The sequence below is a fragment of the Acipenser ruthenus genome, chromosome 19, assembly GCF_902713425.1.
Source record: "Acipenser ruthenus chromosome 19, fAciRut3.2 maternal haplotype, whole genome shotgun sequence".
Taxonomy (NCBI): Eukaryota; Metazoa; Chordata; class Actinopteri; order Acipenseriformes; family Acipenseridae; genus Acipenser; species Acipenser ruthenus.
Window position 1 is genome coordinate 21,080,093 of NC_081207.1, and position 22,976 is coordinate 21,103,068.

At 38.4% G+C, this 22,976-nt stretch overlaps 3 protein-coding genes across 4 annotated transcripts; 1 reads left to right on the forward strand and 2 right to left on the reverse strand.

The window, feature by feature from the left end:
• On the forward strand, nt 1–5,573 carry LOC117424838 (cilia- and flagella-associated protein 20-like). 2 transcript variants are annotated; one of them, XM_034041549.3, is made up of 6 exons: nt 1–416; nt 1,669–1,748; nt 1,834–1,945; nt 3,010–3,198; nt 3,474–3,578; nt 3,895–5,573. In XM_034041549.3, the coding sequence occupies exons 1-6, from the start codon at nt 333–335 to the stop codon at nt 3,898–3,900; spliced, it is 576 nt and encodes a 191-aa protein (XP_033897440.1). In that variant the 5' UTR covers nt 1–332; the 3' UTR covers nt 3,901–5,573. The 2 variants fall into 2 exon arrangements, with proteins under 2 accessions (XP_033897440.1, XP_033897439.1); XM_034041548.3 differs by having other exon boundaries at nt 3–416; nt 3,474–3,584.
• A 664-nt stretch (nt 5,574–6,237) lies between these two features.
• Nucleotides 6,238–7,913, reverse strand: LOC131698767 (diacylglycerol O-acyltransferase 1-like). The gene is made up of 4 exons (XM_058992596.1): nt 7,831–7,913; nt 7,438–7,525; nt 6,710–6,772; nt 6,238–6,437 (listed from the first exon to the last, which is right to left on the reverse strand). Exons 1-4 carry the CDS (start codon nt 7,911–7,913, stop codon nt 6,279–6,281), a joined length of 393 nt encoding a protein of 130 aa, XP_058848579.1. The 3' UTR covers nt 6,238–6,278.
• A 3,859-nt stretch (nt 7,914–11,772) lies between these two features.
• Nucleotides 11,773–21,221, reverse strand: LOC131698721 (diacylglycerol O-acyltransferase 1-like). Its single transcript, XM_058992197.1, has 10 exons — nt 21,085–21,221; nt 19,959–20,046; nt 19,311–19,351; nt 18,249–18,334; nt 17,447–17,499; nt 16,953–17,061; nt 16,146–16,250; nt 15,081–15,146; nt 14,748–14,851; nt 11,773–11,889 (listed from the first exon to the last, which is right to left on the reverse strand). The coding sequence occupies exons 1-10, from the start codon at nt 21,219–21,221 to the stop codon at nt 11,773–11,775; spliced, it is 906 nt and encodes a 301-aa protein (XP_058848180.1).
• Nucleotides 21,222–22,976: the final 1,755 nt, after the last annotated feature.

Here is a 22,976-nt window from a genome sequence, read left to right on the forward strand (position 1 = left end):
CCTGTGAATCTGGGTTGAGTTTTATGTTTCTGTAGCGAAGACACACTCAAAGACAAGCATCACTGGTCTGTAGAGGGACTTAAGGCGGTTAAGATCACATCATTTTCTAAATTAAAAGGAAATGAACTTGTAGATAATTAAGAAGATTGTTTTTGCTATTTTTAACTACAAGCAGAAATACCTGGAACATTTTCTCTGGAGATCTGGTACAAATTGCGTTTTTTCCTAGTGGGTTTAGGTTCTGAAACAGCTCAGTGTTTCCAAAAGACAAGAAACTGAGGAAATAGGAATTTTATGCAACATAGTGTTGTCTGCGACGTCTTGGCCAGACCATGTTTAAAAACACGTTTCAAAGCGGCTTTCTTTCTATTCTGTACAGCATCGGCAGCAAACCCCTTCAGATTTGGGACAAGAAGGTAAGATTGTGGCTCTGTCTGTAATTGTTGGCTGTCTTATGACTGTTCTGTTTGTAGTGCTAACTTTGATCTGTCATTCTATGTGGTGCCTGTGGAATGACTGCCATCACCCACAAGATGCTGCAAAGTGTGTCTCTGTCCAGCAACCACTCCTGAAAGTGCTCACTTGTCATCTATTTCTATTGTTGTGGAATCAATTTAGTGAAACCAAGACAATAGTTTAAATTACGGTTTCTGTACCTCGCTTTGTTGAAGTGTACCATATATTGTATATTTGTAGATCTAAGATAAACATCGACCTTTAAACGAAAAATCATCTTCAATGGTTCCTGAGATATAGGGGGTATTAACATAAAAATCCAAAGGATAGATATTGAACAATGTACTTTAATTCACTGAATGCAGGTTATCACAAACCCCACTCAATGACACTGTGTTTTAAAACTAAAAAATACTTTGCTGTTGTTTTAAAGCCCATTTTAAAATGTATTAGTAATACACACCTTTCCAACAGTTGTGGGAGTTGTCCAGAGTAGTCTACTGTTTTTAATGATATTGCTAAAGAAAGGCATTTTGTGTTTTTATCTGTAACGTGTGCTACTTTATATATATATCTGATTGTCGTCTGTCATCATGGCTTCAAAGCATGTAGACCTTTCTATAGCAGATAAAGTTCGGATTCTGGAGGCACTACGTGAACCCGACTGGCAGCAGAAAAGTCTGGCATCTCAAAATCTGTTGTGTCCCGCATTTTTAAATTGGCTACGAAGCTGCACGCAAAATTGAGAGTGATTTACAGCTGGAGGTGGCGAATCGTAAAAAAAAAAAAAAAAAAAAAAAAAAAAAAAACATTGGACAACTGCTTCTTTTAAAATTATGCTTCTGTATTAAATGTAAGTCCTGTATACCAAGTTTGTTTACTGTTTTTAAGGATATTGATAGTACGTTGTTGTTCTGCTATTTGGTGTTTTTCGTGTTTATTTTTTAACACTGTAATGAACCAAGACGTGTATTTCAGTGCTTTGTTTCTACAACTATAGTATACATCGTTTTTCCATATACATACAAAAAACGTGGCTTTTTGAGAAGCACTGTTTTTTGTATTCAGCCGATGAAGGACTTGTAGTCCGAAACGACCTGGTAATTGATTTGTAATCAATTATTCTACCTTTTTAAGTACCTGAAATATACTTTAATTTTTTTCTTTTTTCTTATTGATCATTTTGGTACACATTTGTTTGTCTGTTGCCAGGTCCGAAATGGCCACATCAAAAGAATCACAGACAACGACATCCAGTCCCTTGTGCTGGAGATCGAGGGTACCAACGTAAGGTATGGCCAGGCTGTTTGCCATGTGTTTTGATGACAAGATTCTTAGTTATTTAAGTGAGACGTGAGCTTCTCTTTCTCTCACCAGTACTACATACATCACCTGCCCTGCAGATCCAAAGAAAACCCTAGGCATAAAACTTCCATTCCTGGTGATGATCATAAAGAACTTAAAGAAGTACTTCACCTTCGAGGTGCAGGTAAGTGACCTCCCTCACTCAGAATGTACTTGTACTCATAGTGCAGGACCTCTGAACAAAGGTAGCAATGGGGGTATGTATACTGGAGGTGTAGTTTGTCACACTTCCATATTTAGATCTTGAGAACAGCTTATTTGTCATGAAACCTGTTATGGACATTAATGAGTGTAACAAAGTATCACAGAGACCTACTTTGGTGATTTGGTCTATTTTTATTTTAAAGCAATTTTCTAATGTAAAGTTTCTAATGTAAGAATGAGTGTAAAATCTTTAAAAAGTCTTTGGAAATGGGTTGATCCCCTGGAGACAGACCACTTTGTACATTCTCCATAGATGTGCTCACATCACAGGAGAAGTATTTCGCATCATTTTACAAACTTTAATCAAAAGTCATAACTCTCAAACTTTTTTACAGCGTGTTCAAATAGAGTATTTTGGAAACCTTGTAAAACGTAATTGCTATAAAAGCTTGTTTACCATTTATAGGCCTACTGAAATACATACATTAATAGCTTGTTCCGATGAGCCCTACTATACTATGTGTGGAACCAAAAATCTGAAATATCTTTGTTTGGAATAGAAAAATAAAAAACACCTGTGTCTACGTGCTTCACTCAAGCCCATTTGGTCCCCAGAATTGTAAATAAAATAGGAAGTTGAAGTTTTGAAATTGTTAATGTTGACCATCCAAGTTTATCAAGCCTAACAGGTTCCAAGTCTTATGTTTCATGTCAGTTATGTATGAAGTAGTGCTGCATGAATCAATTATTACATATGTTGAATATTCTATCAGTTATTACCTCAAATAACTAAATTTAGAAGTGCCTGGAGAATAACAGGTGTTATTAAATTCAAAGTGGGGATGTATTCTTTAAATGATAGAATTATGACTTCTATGAAACACAAACTGGGCCTTTCAAACCAAGCATAACTTAGAATCTTCCGTCAGTGGTGTTGTGTTCTGTGATGTACATAGCAACTGGGTTAGCAACACACACAGCACAGCAGAATACTCCAGCCTTATCTTAAAGTGAATTACAGTGCCTTCATTCTGTGTGCTGCAGGTCCTGGATGACAAGAACGTGCGGCGGCGCTTCCGTGCCAGTAACTACCAGAGCACCACGCGGGTCAAGCCCTTTATCTGCACCATGCCCATGAGGCTTGATGATGGCTGGAACCAGATCCAGTTCAACCTGTCTGACTTCACCAGGCGTGCATACGGAACCAACTACATCGAGACACTACGTGTACAGGTATGCTGGTGTTCCATTCTGTCTCTCAGCTCTAGCCTAGGCATGACTGCCTCTAGCCCCTTAGCTGTAACCTCTAGGCTCCAGTCCCTCAGCTCTAACCACTAGGCTAAAGTGCCCGTCACTTAGTTTGATCAACTAGCTCACATTGCCTCCCAGTCCCTAAGTTCTACAACTGGTCCTCAGCCAAAAAACAAATTTATACTGACTCTTCAGTGATAAGCATCAAGCTTTCCTGACTATTTGTGTAATTTGTTTCATACTTCATTGATTTTTAGATTCATGCAAACTGTCGGATCAGAAGGGTTTATTTCTCAGACAGACTGTACTCTGAGGATGAGCTCCCTGCAGAGTTCAAACTCTACCTCCCAGTGCAGAACAAGGTGAAGGTAATGAACTTTCCCGTGTTACAACCGAGAAGTGTTTTTTGTGCTGGAGCACATTAAGATGTGCTAAGTGTTTATTATGGGGTACATCTCTAAAGCTGACACTTTTGATTAGCATGTTCTGCTGATCAACTTAGTTAAGGTAATATTCACAAGCCTCTCGTGCCTCTGGTGGTACAGGTTAGAATCTGGCTGGAGAGGAGCGGAGGGGAGTCCCAGATTTTCTTATTATATATATATTTTGTTATTGTGTGAGACTGTAGTTGTAGCTCAGCTGCTCGTATTTTCTAATTAAATGTCCTTTCATCCCCAGCAATAAATATCAGCATGTATCTCTTGACCAGCAAAGGCCTTAAGAATGAAGAACGAAAAACCAGGAATAAAAAATGAGGACTATTGTGTTTATCTGTTAACATTAACTTTATTTAATATATATGTTAAAAAAATAAAAAAAATACATTAAAAAAATTGGAAATTATTTTTCATTTGTTGGAAGTCTGTATAACACTGGAGAATGTATTATTTTTGCTGTTTAGTTTTGATGATGTGTTTAAAATGCAGTGGGTAGGACACCGACTGTGCTCCCTATAACTGAGAAAGGTGCCTTCCAAGCCAGTGGGACTGAGAACTGGAAGCTCATTGTGTTCCCCACACTCCTTGAATACTAGGACACACTTGATAGGCCATTTATCTTACCTTAATTAGTAAAAAAAAAAAATATATATATATATATATATATATATATATATATACACACATGCACACACACACACACACACACAGTTATATAGTGGGAAATATTCTGCTATAGGTATACCAATAATGTGATCAAATGCCTATCCAATAATATACAGGGTTTGCAAATGTGTATGTTCATAGATCTCCCCACCAGTATGAAGGGGCATACTGATTTTCAAAGTAATCCTTTTACAAGTTATATGACTCGCAAGTTTTCACAGAAATAAACATTCAAAAAGCAAATACTGAAGAATTTCTGGTTATGAATGCATTGCATGTAAACAATGGGTATGATAAAATGTACACAGCTTCTTTCACAGTTTATAGGATACCAGTTTGATTGATTGATTGATTTTTTCTTAACTTTCTTGACAGACCAAATAAAAGCTTAATATACTTGTTAATAGCTAATTTTTATATTCAGTTTGAATATAGTCGCATTGGACATAATGCTGAAAATTGCGTTATGCAAAAAATGGCTCATATACTTTTAACAAACATTCCCTGATTCACTTAAAAAAAACTCAGCTTAATATAGCTAGGATTTTTCCAGATTGTTAAACAATTACGCTATGTATTTATTGTACCTGTATACATCTTACTTTTGAACACATTGGCTATTTTTGAAATATGTAATTCATTTGAGAGTTCTTCTAAAGGAAACATTTGAAAAGACTGTTATGTATAATAAATGGCAATCTTTTAATAATGAAATATGATGGTTTATACAACAAGTGTTGATAGTTCTAGTGTTGAATACGTTTTTTGGAGTTAAGTGTTACAGAGTGAATATTGTTTGTTTACCAGATCTCATTTTGGAATCCTTTGAGGACATGTTTGTGATTCCTCCAATTCTCAAATGTGGAATAACTACAGTACTCCCTGAATATTAATTCTGTATGAAGTAACTGAAAAAGCATTATTTTAAATAGTTGCGGGACTGCAAAAAGAATGAACCTGTAGAGCCACAAAATGCATACTAGTAAGTTGTCTCTTACGTCAACCAACAAAAGGTTGGAGCTGGAGATATTAATGCAGCATCTTGCCGCCCTTTTCAAATCTGGAATAATATACTGATTAAAGTCATGACTTCAGTACTGTCTTACTAGGTTTCACAAACTAGTGATGGGTCCAGTTACTGACCATACTGACTGTGATCGGTTTGTAAACACTGATTTTGTAGCAGATAATTTTGTAGAAAGTAATTTTGTCCTAAAATATTCACACTGAATTTATAATAAAATAAATATAATAAACCTGTATTATTTTATTTCAATATTTTGATACTTGGATGGAAACATCAATGTTCCATCTCCTGTTCTGAACCCAATATGGATGGAGGTTGGTATTGACTGGTGGTAAAAGATAGCCATCCTCTAGACATATGCAAAAATACTGTACTGTACATACAGGAAATGGGTGTTAGTACTTATGGAAAGACTTCTCCAGTCCAGAGAGATTAGTCTAAGCATGTTTAGATTTGGACAACATTTGGATTAGGGCTTGCTATTCTTAACTTGCTTTGTAGTTGAAAATGTGGTCATTATTCAGCTATTTGATTAGCAGCACAGCCAGCAAAGTGATTAATTGTTTGATTATCTGAAACCACAGGGGGTTAATATTTTTGGGCATCACTGTATATTCAGTAATTGAGTGTATAGATCTAGATACCAAGAGACAGATTAGGCATACAAATTGATAGATCCACAGGCAAGACAACATCAATAAAAGTAACATTGACAGATAAACATATATAAGGAATAGATGTAGAGAAATGGATGAGAAAGAGTTAACATATGTATAAAGAGGACAGATCATTACACATAATCAACGAATCATCTTAACTAATGTCTAGCCAGCACAGCTGAATGCACTACACACAAGCAGCCAGGTTTCTGCTAGAGGGTTGTGTTTAATACCCTGGAAATGTTGCTTTGCTCTTTATATGTTAACGGGCCGTTAATATAAACTCCAGGCATTGCTTTCTCTATTTAGCATGTAGTAATCGTGCAAATAGGTCAGCACTGCTATTGGGGGGCCCATGAGAACGCACAGCCACACCAAGCAGTTCCCATAGTTACCACTGAAGAAACGGCCCAGCAACAAAGTCATTTTGGCCTGGAAAATACATACAAATAAAGACTACGTTAGACTAAATAGAGACTGCATAAATAGAGAGTGTTTACATGCAAGAACAAATCATTGTCATGCTGTCATGTTATTTTAGAGACTGGATTTCTTAATTATGTTAATGCAGCATTATTTAATTTAAAGGATGAAATTAACTCATTTACACATGTAATCTTATAAACTGGCTTTGGATATAATAATAATAATAATAATGATTATTATTTTGGTAACTCATGAGGTAATAGAAAAGACTACCTTACCTGTAGAACAACTGTCGCAAAGATCCAGAAACGGAACATCTCCAGTGGAATGGCAATGACATACTGAGGAGACAAGACCAGTTTAGACCAGCATCAAGAGCTAGTTCTTTTCTACTATAATGCACACATTCTGACAGAGAATACTATAGGGTTAGGGTTGCTCCTCAACATTCTAATTGGAAATTCATACACCTAGATTGCTGTATTTTTAATTGGTTGGTACCAGATAATATACGACTGTGCACTTGATTTGTTCTGCTGGTAGTTTTTACACAGCTGTTGTGAATAAAACTGAACACGTATTCGCTTGTAGGTGAATCAGAAGCAGCCTTGATTCGATATAGAATACAAGCAAGCTTTTTGGTTTTACTGTATTACAGCCAATGGTTGTACTTGAATACTTCCATAGTTCCACTGTGTTACAACAAATCCTTTGCAGATCAACTGTGACAGTATTTGTTAATGCTCTTTTTCCAGACCAGCACTGTTGTTGAACGTTTCAGAAAATGTACTGTACCTCTACCCTATTGACTGCTTGATAAGATACTGGAGTGATGTTGTTTGAGTTGCCCAGCTATTTAGTGTCTATCCTTCAGTCACTGTGAGACCCCTTGTCTTGAACACAAGTTCACTTCAAGAAGGTCTAGATCCTTGCCCCAGAACAAACTGGGGTCAGTAATATTAAAAATACAGAAACCCACAAATTTATAACCCTCGAATAGACATACCTCACATAGAGCTGCAGACATCATGTAGACAATGACCTGAGCTTGCCACTGAGGAAACCCTTGCAGGAGAAGGGGCCTGTAGACATGCCTGCAGAAAACAGCAAGAAGCCAGTCAGACTGCATCTTCTTACATATTGGGTAGCTGGATATTGCAATACCAAGAACCAGTATGAAAAAAACCTATGACTTTTAATAATTGGGTGTTATGAAAAAAAGAAATGCACGGTTAGCAAAATCAACTTGGCTAACATCTAGCAGTGCTAATTATCTTAATCAACAGTTCCTTGAGCTATCTATTGGGACTTTTTTTTTATATATCTGCTTAAGTATTTAGGTTACCTTGCTTGTTTCATTAATAAACTGCATGACAGACACTCCCTTCACAGCACCTACCTCAAACTCCACTTGTGGAATGGGAGATTCAAGGTAGTCCAGAACCTGTTAAGGTTATCAGAGTTCCTGCATTCAAGATACATTACTGTTAGTCACTACAAAGGCTACACTGTAATGTACTTCAGCTTAATTGTAGTGCATCTCAACAGTGTATATCAAATGTCAAGATTAAAATATTAAAGAGATTAACAGCACAGAACAATAAGAAGGGCAATAGGGGTTATTCAAACACAGAGCATGGCAGAATAGTTTGGTCATGACCACTGTACAGCAGGTAGATTTTGTCCAAACCAAACGATTCTTAATGACCAGTTTGACAGCCTGTCACAAAGACGGCCAGAGTGGGTGGCGTCAGACCAGAAGCAGGAAGGAATACAGAGACAGTGGTTGTGATGAGCTGAGTGCAATGGCTGCACTCAGCGTTTATTAACAAAATAAAAGGTTTCAAACAGCACAAAAACAGGACACGGCACTATAGCCAAAATAAACAGACAGACAAAACGGATTAACACTAAACAAACGGTGCACGGAGAGACAAACAAACACGGTGAGTACAAACAAAACACTTCTCTTTACTTTTACGATCTTAATTACTCCTCTCTCTCTCACCCGTTCTCCTCTTCCGAACACCCAACCCCGACTGAATGAAAATGTGCCTCTATATATACTGTTGTGCTGGGATTCAATTACTAATTAATTATTCACTTGAATCCCAGCACGTGAATTAATTCTGTGCAACCCCGTGCTCGCATATTATATTTTAAATGCACGTGCGTGATGTGCAATCCCGTGCCTAAATACAAATATACAATTTAAATACACGTGAAACACAGACCCGTTTATATCCCGTGTACCAATGACTATACACCAACATTAACACACGCACGCATACATACAACATAGAACACACAAATGCACACAGGGGCGGGGCACTTTGCCACATATACCCCCCCTTGTGCGCAGCACACATGGCCTCAACGGCCACCTCCCCCCTTAAAAATCCAGCAGTCCAGGACAAAGTCTCGGGCTGGGAAGGGAGGCTTCAGTAGGCCCATGGCTGGCAATGCTGTCAGCTCCCCTGCCGGTAGTGGCACGGCTGACAGCATGCTGGTCCCGTCCTGCAGCGAAAAAGCTGCGGGGGCGGGTGGTCCCCCGACCTCCCCCTTCTTCGTAGCCGGCAGCTCCCTCCTGTGGGGCTCCGGCCACAAGAACTCCTGCAGCGAAACTGCTGCTGGGGAAAGTGGTCTCCAGACCTCCTCCCCCTTCTTCGTGGCCGAGGTACGGGCAGCAGAGGCAGCTCCTGCTCCTCTGCTCCGGGCGGTGGCGGAGGCAGAGGCAGCTCCAGCTCCTCTGCTCCTGGCGGTGGTGGAGGCAGAGGCAGCTCCAGCTCCTCTGCTCCGGGCGGTGGCGGAAGCAGAGGCAGCTCCAGCTCCTCTGCTCCGGGCGGTGGTGGAGGAAGAGGCAGCTCCAGCTCCTCTGCTCCTGGCGGTGGTGGAGGCAGAGGCAGCTCCAGCTCCTCTGCTCCTGGTGGTGGTGGAGGCAGAGGCAGCTCCAGCTCCTCTGCTCCTGGTGGTGGTGGAGGCAGAGGCAGCTCCAGCTCCTCTGCTCCTGGCGGTGCTGGCTCCCTCTGCTGTGGCGGCTGGGCATGTGCGCGCCGTGCTGCCTTCAGCAGCATAGCGAGAGGCTGCTGGGGGACACCAGCATCCTGCCCTTCTCCCCCCCAAAAATTTTCAGGGGGTTGAGCCTGTAACCCCTCCCCTTCCGGCTCTTGGGGCTGAACCAGCAGGCATTTTCCCTCTGCTGGTGGCTTGGGTCCCAGGGCTGTGGAAGCCCCGACTTGCCTCCCTTTGGGCTGTGGACGCACCGACTCCTCCCTTTTGGGTTGTGGACGCACCGACTCCTCCCTTTTGGGCTGTGGACGCACCGACTCCTCCCTTTTGGGCTGTGGACGCACCGACTCCTCCCTTTTGGGCTGTGGACGCACCGACTCCCCCCTCTTGGGCTGTGGACGTTCGGGCTCCCCCCACTCAGGCGTAGGACGTTCGGGCTCCTCCCACTCAGGCGTAGGACGTTCGGGCTCCTCCCACTCAGGCGTAGGATGTTCGGGCTCCTTCCACTCAGGCGTAGGACGTTCAGGCTCCTCCCATTTGGGCTGTGGACGCTCAGGCTCCTCCCGCTTGGGCTGTGGACGCTCAGGCTCCTCCCCATAGCTGCGGAAGGGACAGTGGGCGAACAGGTGATCCTGGTCGCAGAGGAGGCACCCCGGCGATGGCTTGTTACATCGCCGTGGATGCCTGGCCCTTAGGCGGCACTCCTCCTCCCTGTCCTTCACCTCTTTATCCGTCTCTGCCTCCCGCTTGGGCTGTGAAGGCAAAACCAGCAGGCATTCACCCTCTGCTGGTGGAGATGGGGACAGCAGGTACTCACCCTCTGCTGGTGGAGATGGGGACAGCAGGTACTCACCCTCTGCTGGTGGAGATGGGGACAGCAGGTACTCCTCTGCTGGTGGTCCTGCTACCTGGGCTGCTGTTCCATTTATGGTTGCCTCCAGGTAGCTGAGGACAAACTCCACACCTTCCTCCAAGGTGTTTGGGGTGTGTTCCTCCTGATAGGCCTCCCATCTCTCACTGTCCATCATCCACAGGGCCCGGACGACTATGGGCAGAGACTGGGCCTCCAGCCCAGCATTCTCCAGGAACCAGCCCCGCAGTTTGATGGCGTCTTCTGCCATTGACTTTTTTTCTTCTTTTTTTTTTCCCCCAAAAACAATATTTGTAATCCTTTATATATATATATATATTTTTTTTTTTTTTTTTTTTTTAATCCAGACCCCTCCTGGTCTGACGCTTGGAGGCGCGGCTATCCCACGAAGACACCACGTGTCACAAAGACGGCCAGAGTGGGTGGCGTCAGACCAGAAGCAGGAAGGAATACAGAGACAGTGGTTGTGATGAGCTGAGTGCAATGGCTGCACTCAGCGTTTATTAACAAAATAAAAGGTTTCAAACAGCACAAAAACAGGACACGGCACTATAGCCAAAATAAACAGACAGACAAAACGGATTAACACTAAACAAACGGTGCACGGAGAGACAAACAAACACGGTGAGTACAAACAAAACACTTCTCTTTACTTTTACGATCTTAATTACTCCTCTCTCTCTCACCCGTTCTCCTCTTCCGAACACCCAACCCCGACTGAATGAAAATGTGCCTCTATATATACTGTTGTGCTGGGATTCAATTACTAATTAATTATTCACTTGAATCCCAGCACGTGAATTAATTCTGTGCAACCCCGTGCTCGCATATTATATTTTAAATGCACGTGCGTGATGTGCAATCCCGTGCCTAAATACAAATATACAATTTAAATACACGTGAAACACAGACCCGTTTATATCCCATGTACCAATGACTATACACCAACATTAACACACGCACGCATACATACAACATAGAACACACAAATGCACACAGGGGCGGGGCACTTTGCCACACAGCCGTACCAAACTGCCTGTGAACACATCTACTGCAACTTGCAAACAGGCACATTTGTACCCGATTTTCACAACACAAAAGATTGCGAACACTTTCTGCAATCTTATTACATTTTCCCAGCACTATCATGCAGTTATTTCAGTTCTCTACCTCACAAAAAACTGAAGAAGACTTTTGCAGTTTTACTTTTAAAGTTTTAGTTTAGTGCTGTTTTCTAATACAACTCTGTAGATTAAAAGATGAAACTGCCTCTTTCTGGAAACTAAGGGCAAGTAATGAGTAGGTACCATTTTAATATATAGCATGGTACTTGAAAAATATGCATAGCCCTTTTAAATTAAAAGAACAACATCTACCCATTTGCCAATTGTCTCTAAATGACAAATGAATACAATTTAGGGAGAAATTGGGGCTCCACTAGTGTCACTACTATCAGCTTACTTACCACCAGTCTGCATAGAACTCCCGGTCTCCAAACTTTAGCAACTCGCCCATGAAGTTGAGGACAGAGTGACAGAACCAGTAGAACAAGATGATCCAAATAAAATTATTTGGAGCCTGGAAAAAAGGGGTTCTTCTATCAAAGGATTTATGCAAAAGAAACTGCCATTTTTTAAACCCCCTTCCTCCTTTTTGTAGATAAAAAAACAATTACTGGTATAATGAAGAGTAGATCACCATTTCCAAAAGAATGGCATATTTATTAATGTATTGGTCAGACACTAATTAGAAGTCTAACATAATTTGACTTCGGGTTTAAGGTATTCATTCCCCAGTGATGTTGTTGAAGCTGACACCCTGGGATCCTTCAGAAGCTGCTTGATGAGATTCTGGAATCAATAAGCTACTAACAACCAAACGAGCAAGATGGGCCGAATGGCCTCTTCTCGTTTGTAAACTTTCTTATGTTCTTATGTTCTTAATTAAAGAAGAAATGCTTTTAACTTTGGACATCTCCAATTGAATACTTTTATGTCACAAACTTTTCCAATTCCATGAGCTAAGCTATTCCTTGCTTGTGCATGAAAAATATCTTAACACTAAGAGCGATAAACTCACCACTAACTCCATAACGTGCTTAATTTTTGCAGTCATATCCATTTCCTAAATAAACCAAGAGAAAGAGTAAGGAGTAGAATCATTCAAAACATGGCCCATGTTATTTCCCTCCTATCTGGAGTTGCGACTCCTCCCCAAGGGTGTTTCAAGCTGACTGGCATTCATTATAATGTAAAGAACTCTGAAAAATAATTGATCGTTAATAACAAGGTCAAGTACATTTATACATGCAGGTAGCTGACCTTTCTGACTGTGTGCTGATTGGAGTTAATGGAGTTTGGGAATTAAATCAGACAGTGACTATGCCCACCTTTACAGAAGTGCAGCCTAGTGCAGGGGTACACTTTGGATTCAGCACACAATTAAAAGCCACAATGTGAACTAAAAGATCCCTATAAAATATATCTGTCCACAACATACACATTACCTGCTGACAATGTTACACATTACAATGGTCAGCACCATGAAAGGCACTATGATACCAGTTCACAGCATGAAGAGTAAGTGAAAGAATAGCAGCAAACAGAAAACTTACTGTAAATAAGCGCGATGACTTCAGCATGAGTGGGCAAATTAACTAGGACATCAAATAAATACAAACCAAAAATTATTAAAATAGTATCAACAAACTGTAACCAATTTTATATATATATATATATATATATATATATATATATATATATATATATATATATATATATATATATATATATATATATATATATATTTCACACATTGTACAGATTGCTTTTTTAAAGATTGTCTAGTTACCCCCTGGAAAGATTCATTTTTCCCTGTTTTGTAATGAATTGTGCATTTGTAATGCCCAATTCAAACATTGCCTCACAGCTGCAACCCCCTTTCCTATTAGGAGGATTGAAGATCAATGGACAACCTCTGTTCCTGTTGCCAAGCCAAGCCCCTCTTTTCCTGTCAAACCCAAGGCAAACCTGGGAGGTCTCCGCCTGGACTTGTTGGGTGTCTGACCAGTAAGGGTCCATGAATCGCTAAGCGAAGAACTATCCCCAGCTGATCTTTCTCTCTAACCCTGCATAACTGGGCTTGAGTGGGATTCAAACTATGCTTGTATGACTCACCCTGCCACTCAAAGCAGAAATGCCCCTCCTTTGTTTATGAAGTAATATGGACAGGTACCAAACTCAAACTCACCTGCTGAATCATTGCTATCATGAGCTGACTGAGTAAGATCTGCAAAAACAAGACTGTTGCTGAACCACAGGCATATTAAGTGGCAGGGATATTTAAAATTGACCCCCATCCCTTTACAAAAATAAGTTTGGGACAGGAGATGTACTGGGGAAGTAGCTCCATATTAAGTTTTTACCACTGAAATGGGTTAGTAGAATGCCCGCCTTACAGCCAATATTTATCCAACAACTGATAGCTTGACTTTTCTGTTTCCCCCCAGATTCTAACACTATCAATAATTTCTGCTAAATAGTGTCTTTAGTTCTCTGAAGGACTTCAATTATCCACGCTAAATGAGGGGGAGACCAGTGCAGTAAATGTAAAAACATTTAAACAAACAACCTCTATGACAAACGCTTGACACACACTGCACCTTTAAGACAACAGTATGTGAGGGAGAGTGAGAGAGAGAGAGAGTGCAAACAGAAAGATGCAAGCAGCATGGGTTGCATAGGTAGTGGATGATCATTTATCCATCTTTTATTGTTTTAATTACAAAACATTTATGTAACCTAATTGCAAGATCCTTAAATAAACCAGGATGTTATTTACAAGTTCAAACCCATTTTGGGAAAATTATCTATTCAGCTCAATCAGTGAAGATTTTGTTTCACAAATTCTTTCAACCCACATAATGATAACAAATATATTTTAAATCACTGTAATAAATTAATACCTAACCTGTAAACAAAGTGCTGAAAAATATTCCTTAAAAATGTAATATTCACATGTAGGCATACAGTAGAGGATCAATCTGGTACCAAGGAAAAATGCATTTATACTACTGGCATTTAGATGGCACGCTTCAGAAATCTTAGTCACTGCTCTGAATTAATGAATTATGGCTAGAATCCGATCCAAGCACTGCTCAGTCTAATTATTTTACTATTTGTTCACACATGTAAGAAAACTTACTTAAAGAATTTAAATGTAACTTGTGACAACAAGACCAATAGACAGCCATCCTTCATACACCCCCAGATTATCATACACTTGATGACTTAAGCTCCTTAACAAGTTTCATTGCAATTGGATTTTGTAGATGTGTGCAAAACCCTTCTGGCATGTCATGAACTGTCACCGTCCGCCCCCCCACCCCCCTCCAAACCCTGTACATCTCTAAGGACCCCAAAATAAACCATTCTCACAATTTCCAGGGCCCTACGGGCCACAAACCATTTGCGAATGATTACATTGCGAGGGAAGTTGAGCTGGTAGCACAGAGTGGGTGCCAGCAAGAAGTAATAGAGATCTGTAAGAAAAGATAGGAAAACATCAGTGTTGTTAGGTTGAAAAGGCAGGTTGATCTAAGTATTTAAGGCAGTGTGATGTAAGTGCTTAGTACTGAGGACCTGGGTACAGTAGAAATTAGAAGTACACTTTCAGCTCATAGGAGTACTGAAAATAGTGTACGAGAATGTGAACATCAAAGCACAATTTGTAATTTAACATAAGACATACAGTAAGTGAGGTCTCCTTACCTCCTGTTGTTAAGTTGTTTGGATACGTCACCCATTCCTTCTCGGATTCATTTTTTACCCCAGTAACTGTATGGAAATATTAAATATAAAAAAGGAAGATTATTTCTACAGAGATAATTATCATAAAAAACAGATAAAATTCCATCAAAGGTGCAGTTTGCGATAGTTTTCCCAATTGTTATTATTTGTCAACTATCTCTTAACATGACATTTATTTTCCTGTTAAATATCCTATCACCTGGGTTGTTTATCATCTCAGCTTCAGTATAACAAAAACTCAATCTGGGGAAAAAAAGACCTTCTGTAGAATCACAGCAAAACGAAATAATTTTATGACTAGATATACCGTACAATTATTTTCACCACATACACAGGATACTATTATAGGATACTAGATGGTTAGAGATTAGATAATACAATTTAAGCCTGATTATAGAAAATGTAATCTTAAACGCATGAGAGGAAAGAAAACTGTATAATCCAATCTCATATCTTGTTCAGACAACATGTCCTCGCTGAAGATTTGAGAGTCAGGTAGTCCTGTGATACAGTCCTGTGGATACATTTAAGGTGTCACTGCAAGCACACACCTACAATAGTTTGAGAATTGAGCTCATAATGTTGGTCTTATTCATCAGAAAATGAAAAAGTCACACGGCCAAGATGTTTATATACCATTGAAAATATGAAGTCTGTATTTACATTGGTGCCTGAGATATGAGCTGTTGAAACTGCTGTACTGGAGGGTAAAAAAACAACCGTGTCAATGTAGCGATTACTGTCATTTTTACTGGAAGATTCCCAAAATCAAACGTGATCAAGAGAATCCCGGAATACATGAACGTTAAATGACCTGCCATATTAGGTCAAAGGTCAGAGGTCATGTTCATTTTAATTTTTGAGGTGTTTAATGTTAAAAATAGGAATACATTCTGAATTAGGGCTGGAGGACCATAGCAACAATAAAAAAAATAATAGAATACAGCTGTGTACAAAATGAGTAGGTGACTCTGTCTGTGCTAAAATTCAAAAGCAGGTGGGGATGCCTAATTCTTGAGTGCCAACCTGAACTGGTTTGTATCCCCTGACGAAACCAGCTGTTGACCTCATGGTAGGAATAGATCTTGAGTGCAGTGACGGTGTAAACTAGGAGAGCCAGCATTGATCCACCTGAGGACCAGAGAGAGAAAGACATCTGTTCAGATCCCCATGTTCCTGGAATACACCATAACAACCCATTATCATTGCCATAATAAAAAATGTGTTTTAGAAAGAACATGCACTTTAATCCTTTGAAAACAAGATGGAATGGTATGCTCACTGTATTACTCATTATCAACTGTTGTGGGGAAATACAACTCATTGATGTGATAAAGCCGAATGAAGGCAGCAAAACTATACTTCATCAAACATCAAATAATACATGATTAATACCAAGCACTGTCAAAAGAGATGCACCTTGAATCCAGAATTAACAGTGTGTTAAAACTTTTGAAAAATGGACAATTAATGTACAACTCTGATTAATGTGGAATCAAACCCTGTAACAAGTTTGTACATTGAAAAAGAGATTTCATTCCAAGTTCAATGATCTGAATAATTCAGATGAAATGATTAATGATTAAAACATACGTTTCAAGCTATAGATCAGGGCCCGTTAAAATATTATGCGTGTGAACCAATCATGTCAAATATGTTTGCTAATAATCTGGGTTTAATTAATGCTAATTACAGAGCCTTGCTTGAGTCTAAATAGAGGATATGTCCTCTATTTGTCATGCGGGGGGATAACAAACCAACCTAAATACATTTTTCTGTGAACATCCTTTCAATTTAGTGACCTACGATGGATGCTTATAAACAGTCTCTCACCAACAGATAAGGAGGTTGACTCGTGCAGTATTACTGCTGCAGGAAAAAGCAACATAGCAGCCAGATTTCCAATCTCTAGAACTTTTCCTGTTGCCTCAGTTATATAGTCCTGAAATACATTCAAAGGGAAACAAACAAAATGGACAACTGAACATACAACTGAACCTTTTTTTTACTTTTTTGACTAACTGTAGTACTGATTTTAAACCATTCATAAGCTTCAGGTGTACCGTGTTCATTATAGAGAGTTTTCATTTCTCAGAAGGTTTGTTTATAATATCTCCATGCTTGATTCCATAGTGTTCTTGTGTAGCAAAGTGTTAAAACATTCCCCCTCATTCTTACTCGGAACACTCAAATACTTAACACAGTCTTTATGTTTAAGGCAACGGTACAGAGAATAACAGATTACTTTATTGTTTAGATTAGATTACAATATATTTCTGATCCTTTAGTCATGTTTTACAGAATACATTTCAATAACTGTGTCTTACCCATTCCTGCCATCTCTCGAAGAACAGAGCGGCCACCACAAACACGTTGGAAGCTGTTAGAAAACACAAAAGAAAAAAGAATGACCCAGATTTAGTTTTTTCAATAGTGAGCCATTCTGTATTAGCAGCCACTGGTCATAAAAGGGCTTTATACAACATTTTCAGACTATTACATTTCTTCCCTTTTTTTATATCCTATTATTGTTTTTGCTTAGTTCATTATTTACGAGGCTTTCTAAAAAAAGTTTCACCATTAGGGGTACAGTATGTTAATATCATTTCTGATCCCACTGCAACAGTTAGTTAATGGAAAATATCTATAAAAAATCTAAATTACACAAGGATCAAGATCACCAGCTGCACACCCCTAGAGGTCATTTTTCAAACCACATCACTTTAGAAATGCAGTATTTAGGAGTCTTTTCTGAAGCAAACTGGTTGAAAAAAGGACATTTTTAAACCTTACTTTCTCAACTGTAACAGAGAATTCAGATACAAACATTCCAGATTCTAAAACAAACAACACACCAGTCTTGTTAATTATAATTCATAATGTGTATCCACGTGTACACTACATTTCCCATACAATGCCATGCTCCTATTGTGCTTAATTCTAACCATCACAACCATGAAAACTAAGTATAGTATATTATCATCATTTTCTGGAATACATTTTGCAACCCCTAAATGAACATTCTTACCAGCAGTTACTGTCCTTTTTTAGACTTTCTACACTAGTTTAGAGGCTGATTAAAAGGAAGGAGGGGACAGAAAAGATAAGACAGCATCTTTGTTTGCTTACCAAGAATCAGGTAGGTGGCCGGCCAGCTATAGGGGTCCTTCAGGAAATGGTAAAACACCTGACCAAGATCCACCCTGAGGCCATACCTGTGAGGTGGGAATCACAAAATACATGAAGACAAACACTTCTGCAATTCCAGAAACATGCAGGACACCAATCCTGCTATCTTATTTGGCCACAACTGGATTTTATTTTTATAGTGGTCAGCAGTTGACCGGACCACATCATAATGTCTTTTCCAAAGGATGACACCATCCTATAATAGGATGCCCTATGAAAACTTACAAAATGCTCTGTATAGCTTTTGAGTTCCATACCCCTGATTTATAAAGTGTGTGAAAAATGAGTATGCTCTGGTAAACCACAGACTCAAGTGAGGTCTCTCATCCAATTACAAATGTTAGTTTTAGTGCAAAAAAATGAAACATATAATCTAAAGGGAATGTCATATCAGATAAAATGCTGAAAGGTTTTCTCTTTTTTTTTTTTACTGGTCGACATCAATAATGCAACTAAGAAAATCAGAGAATACAGCTGTGTACGAAACATTATGCAATACCTCATAGTGTCCCAGCTCTTACATTATCTAAGATATTAGCTGACATTTGTTAAGTTGTTTTCTACACTAGCCTTAAACTCTAGAAACACGTCAGGGGAAAACTAAGGGGAACAGTATATTTAACTTAATGTGGTTTATGCAACTGGGTACAAGTATTACTATCTCATTCCATTAATGAACAAATAATATAAATAATGTATACCCCATCCTACCACACCTAATACAGTGACTGTGTTTGGGAGATGAGAGGCTGCAATGTAATCCTGTTTAGTGTCACACTATAGGATGACAGGGTCAAGATGAGGTCATAAAGAATGAAATCCACTGTTACATGACCACTAAAAGAAACTTCAGAAATGTCAATGGAAAACATGTCGACGATAAATATTTCTGAATTTGTCACTGAATTTGTTACTAATTCATTTAGTACTACTGAGTGTTCACTAGCAGTTTACTCAACAAATACATAGTCTGTCATGACTGTCTACTGAGAGTGCACCTACTCTATGTAGTTATCCAGGAACATGTGCAAATTAGTAAGCATCTGGAAAAGAATCAGAAATACAGTATAAATATACTAATACACTCTAGAACCTAATATTAAACTAGCTAGTAACAGACTCCAATTAAATTTACCTAAACGGAAAACAAGTGTGTAGGCAAGCAAACCCTTATTGTTTAAAAGTACTGTATACGAAGATCTCACATACATGTTTACTTCATGTTGAAGATATGAATATTGTACACCACTGTGAATAATAAAAGAACGTAGAGATGACATATCAATTCAATTCGGCAGTTGTCTTTTCACTGAACGTAATTTTCATTTCACTTTTTATTATACATTTGTTTTTAGATCTGCACATAAAAAATATCTATATGCAATAAAATATATATATACTGTATATAACCACACAGTATAACAAATAAAATACTGCCTTCCAGCTATGGTATGCTCCTTTTAGGGTAAAACGGGCTTTCTATTTGCTGATGGTGGGAATAAACAGGTGAAGATTAATTTTTGATGGAAAAAGGGTGTTCTTCTAGACCCCTAGATCTACATTATTGTGAACCCTAGCTGACACAGTAAAACCCAAACCGATCCCAGTAAACCGCATAGGCAAGAAGCTAGTAGATAAAGTAAAACCTACCAGCATGATGATGCACCAGTTGAAAATGCCGCGATAGTCAGAGAATCTACTGTTAGAGCTCAATAGGGAATCCTGAATTTTGTGATCGCTAAAGACAAATGAAACCTTTTAATTTAGACTGTTACTGAACAATGAAATGCAATACTTTTATTTATTTATTTTTGGTTGTAAAAGCAGTCTACAGCTATGGCCAAATGTTTTGCATCACCCTGTAGAATTAACTCATTTTGCTTCATAAAGCCGAATGAAACCTGCTGAATATGTTACGTCAACATATTGAAAAACTGACCAAAATTGAAAAAATGGACATGTCGACATCTAATATGAAATACAGTATTACGATTATGGCTTCCAGTAGACTTTTGCGATATCATTTTGTTGTTTCTTTGATTACATGATGTTAAATAAAATATCTAAATTATGTTCATATAGTTTTATTATTTTTATATTATGTCTTAATCCTAAAATTCTAGGTGATGCAAAAACCTTTGGCCATAGCTGTACAGGAACTGAATAAAAGAAAAAGAAACAAACAAACATCTGCCATAACACTAACAACAATGCTTTGACCTGACAGGTCTGCAAGGTTTCTAAATGACACCTTTTATATATTACAGAATTTAAATTACAGCTGTGTAGCTCATGGTGAGAATGTTTCTTACGTTTCCAAAAATGCCTGTTTTGATGTCTTTGGACCTCACTTTGTGCTGGGGGGATTCAAACAAAATTGAAATCCCAGCACCTCAATAAGCACCATGATTTTATTCATTTGTGCTTTGCATTCTGACTTGCTTCTCCTAATTACTGATTGTCCAGCCTTCATCTCTAAATCAAAAGAGCCCTATTGAGGAGCTACATGAACCATATATGTCTCAAGAGCCATTCATTGAACTGGGCCAAGTTATCATGAGAGAGCCAGTGATTTGCTTGAACATGTTTCAATCATACCTCTCATTTTCCTGCATGTGGGAAAGACCTAGACAAACACTGCAGTGTCATTTTAACGCTTGTTTCAAAGGCTTTTCAACAAACTAATTGAGCAACTTGAACTGGATAAATTCAGTTGAGCAATTTAACTAGGCACTAAATACTAAGACAAAGATGCCTGTAAGTATTGTTTATGTACCTTAGCATGTCTGGATCAATATCCATCTTGGTGTTGAAGGTATCTTTAGCCCTGTCTGGCCCAGCTAAAGTTCGATTTCTGGAGCTGCTTGGACCTGGAGAGCGACGAGAAGCTCTGCCTCTGGTTCTTCCTGACATTCTCTACTAAAGGAAAAATACATTCATTGATATCCTCTGAAGAGGGTACTGTACCTAAAACAAAGGTTAGGGGGTAGGGAAAATGTCTGGGGGATGACAAGCAAGGAGCACATGAAACGAGGAGAACTTGTTTCTAACAGAGTCACCACTTTCAAGTTGATTTCTTACATTTGAATTGTTTTGCATCACCCTATAGAATTAACTTATTTCGCTTCATAAAGTTGAATGAAACCTGCTTAATAATGTTACGTTAACATATTGAATTATATATAACATAACAAAGAACTGACAATAATTTTAAAATGTGACATTTTGAAAACTAACATGAAATACTGTACTACTGTTATGCCTTCTGGTTGACTTTTACACAGTCATTTTGCAGTTTATTTGATTACCTGATGTTAAATAAAATATCTAAATTATGTTCATATATATATATATATATATATATATATATATATATATATATATATATATATATATATATGTTTAGAGGTGTATTTTTTTTATTGTAAAAGGTAATACCCTTTATATATATATATGTGTGTGTGTGTGTATAATGTGTGTGTGTGTGAACAAGTGTTTGACTCTTTCATAAATACACATATTAGCAAAATACTGTAACTTACTTTTCCTCCCCCTCGCTGCTTGTGTTACTGGAGTAGCTGACGCTCTGTTTACAGATCACACTAGCTTGTCTGGTACTGTACCTACAAGATAGAATATATTTATCATTTTTCAAATAGAACAAAAATCGCCATTGCCTTGACATTCGACAAAGAAAAAATCTGAAAATATTGTTTTCCCTCAAAATAAAATTGAATTAAATATCATAATGAAACAAGAAGAATTTGTGGTATGTCGGTTGTTAGATTTGCATAGTGTTTGTATAATTAACACATTTTGTCCCATAAACAGAAATATCAGAACGTGATTATCTACGTCAATTTACCGTAACAAGTCTTACCACCACAATAGTTGAAGCAATATCGTAATTTAAAGTGCGGTACCTGGATACCAGTCACTGGGAAGTGTCAACTGACTGAAAAAAGTTACATGTTTCAACTTACTAACTAATGACGTGTTTCATTGTTTATTTACGCATTGGGTTTGTATTACATCGTCGCTGCACAACGGAAAACACCGCGTAACACAACAAGCCTCGTTTTCAGATTAATTTATAGGCCAAAGCAGGGCCATCGCGATCACGCGAAGAAGTGTAGTCTTCGTTAGAGGAGTCCGCTGTTTATGCTGCGAGCTATACATTATGGAAGATATTTTATGGCAACATTTTAAATAAAAAAAATGTCGAAATAAATAAATAAACAAATACACAAATAAATGAATAAATAAATATAATATCAATATATATATATATATATATATATATATATATATATATATATATATATATATATTATTGTGCAGTACGAATGGGTTACATTGCGTTTTTAACTATGTGCTGGTATTTCTGTATATTTCTAGTAATGTTTTAAGATAACGTCCATCAAGAAAATGTGAAGATGTTTTTAATGTTAGTGGAAGCACTTACAGGTCGCGCAGTTTGCTGATATTTACCTTGTATTTGTATACAACCAAATCATTTATTATAAAAAATATAACTGTTTAACTGTTTTACATGATGAGTAGATTAGTTATAGTGGACTCTCATTTACATGGCAATAGGTTGATAAATGAGCACATTTTTGGACAGTGGAATGAAAGCAGTATGTCTGCCACTGCTGTGGAACACAA

Excerpts from the sequence above, each read along its gene's own strand:
- LOC117424838 (XM_034041548.3), top strand. The coding sequence starts at position 333 with ATGTTTAAAAACACGTTTCAAAGCGGCTTTCTTTCTATTCTGTACAGC. Across the intron at positions 1,946-3,009 it reads ACTTCACCTTCGAGGTGCAG|GTCCTGGATGACAAGAACGT; the intron begins GTAAGTGACCTC and ends TGTGTGCTGCAG. Across the intron at positions 3,199-3,473 it reads TCGAGACACTACGTGTACAG|ATTCATGCAAACTGTCGGAT; the intron begins GTATGCTGGTGT and ends ATTGATTTTTAG.
- LOC131698767 (XM_058992596.1), bottom strand. The coding sequence starts at position 7,913 with ATGTATCTTGAATGCAGGAACTCTGATAACCTTAACAGGTTCTGGACT. Across the intron at positions 6,773-7,437 it reads TGTCTGCAGCTCTATGTGAG|TATGTCATTGCCATTCCACT; the intron begins GTATGTCTATTC and ends TTGTCTCCTCAG. Across the intron at positions 6,438-6,709 it reads TTGCGACAGTTGTTCTACAG|GCCAAAATGACTTTGTTGCT; the intron begins GTAAGGTAGTCT and ends TGTATTTTCCAG.
- LOC131698721 (XM_058992197.1), bottom strand. The coding sequence starts at position 21,221 with ATGTCAGGAAGAACCAGAGGCAGAGCTTCTCGTCGCTCTCCAGGTCCA. Across the intron at positions 17,500-18,248 it reads GGCCACCTACCTGATTCTTG|CTTCCAACGTGTTTGTGGTG; the intron begins GTAAGCAAACAA and ends GTTTTCTAACAG. Across the intron at positions 17,062-17,446 it reads TCGAGAGATGGCAGGAATGG|GACTATATAACTGAGGCAAC; the intron begins GTAAGACACAGT and ends AATGTATTTCAG.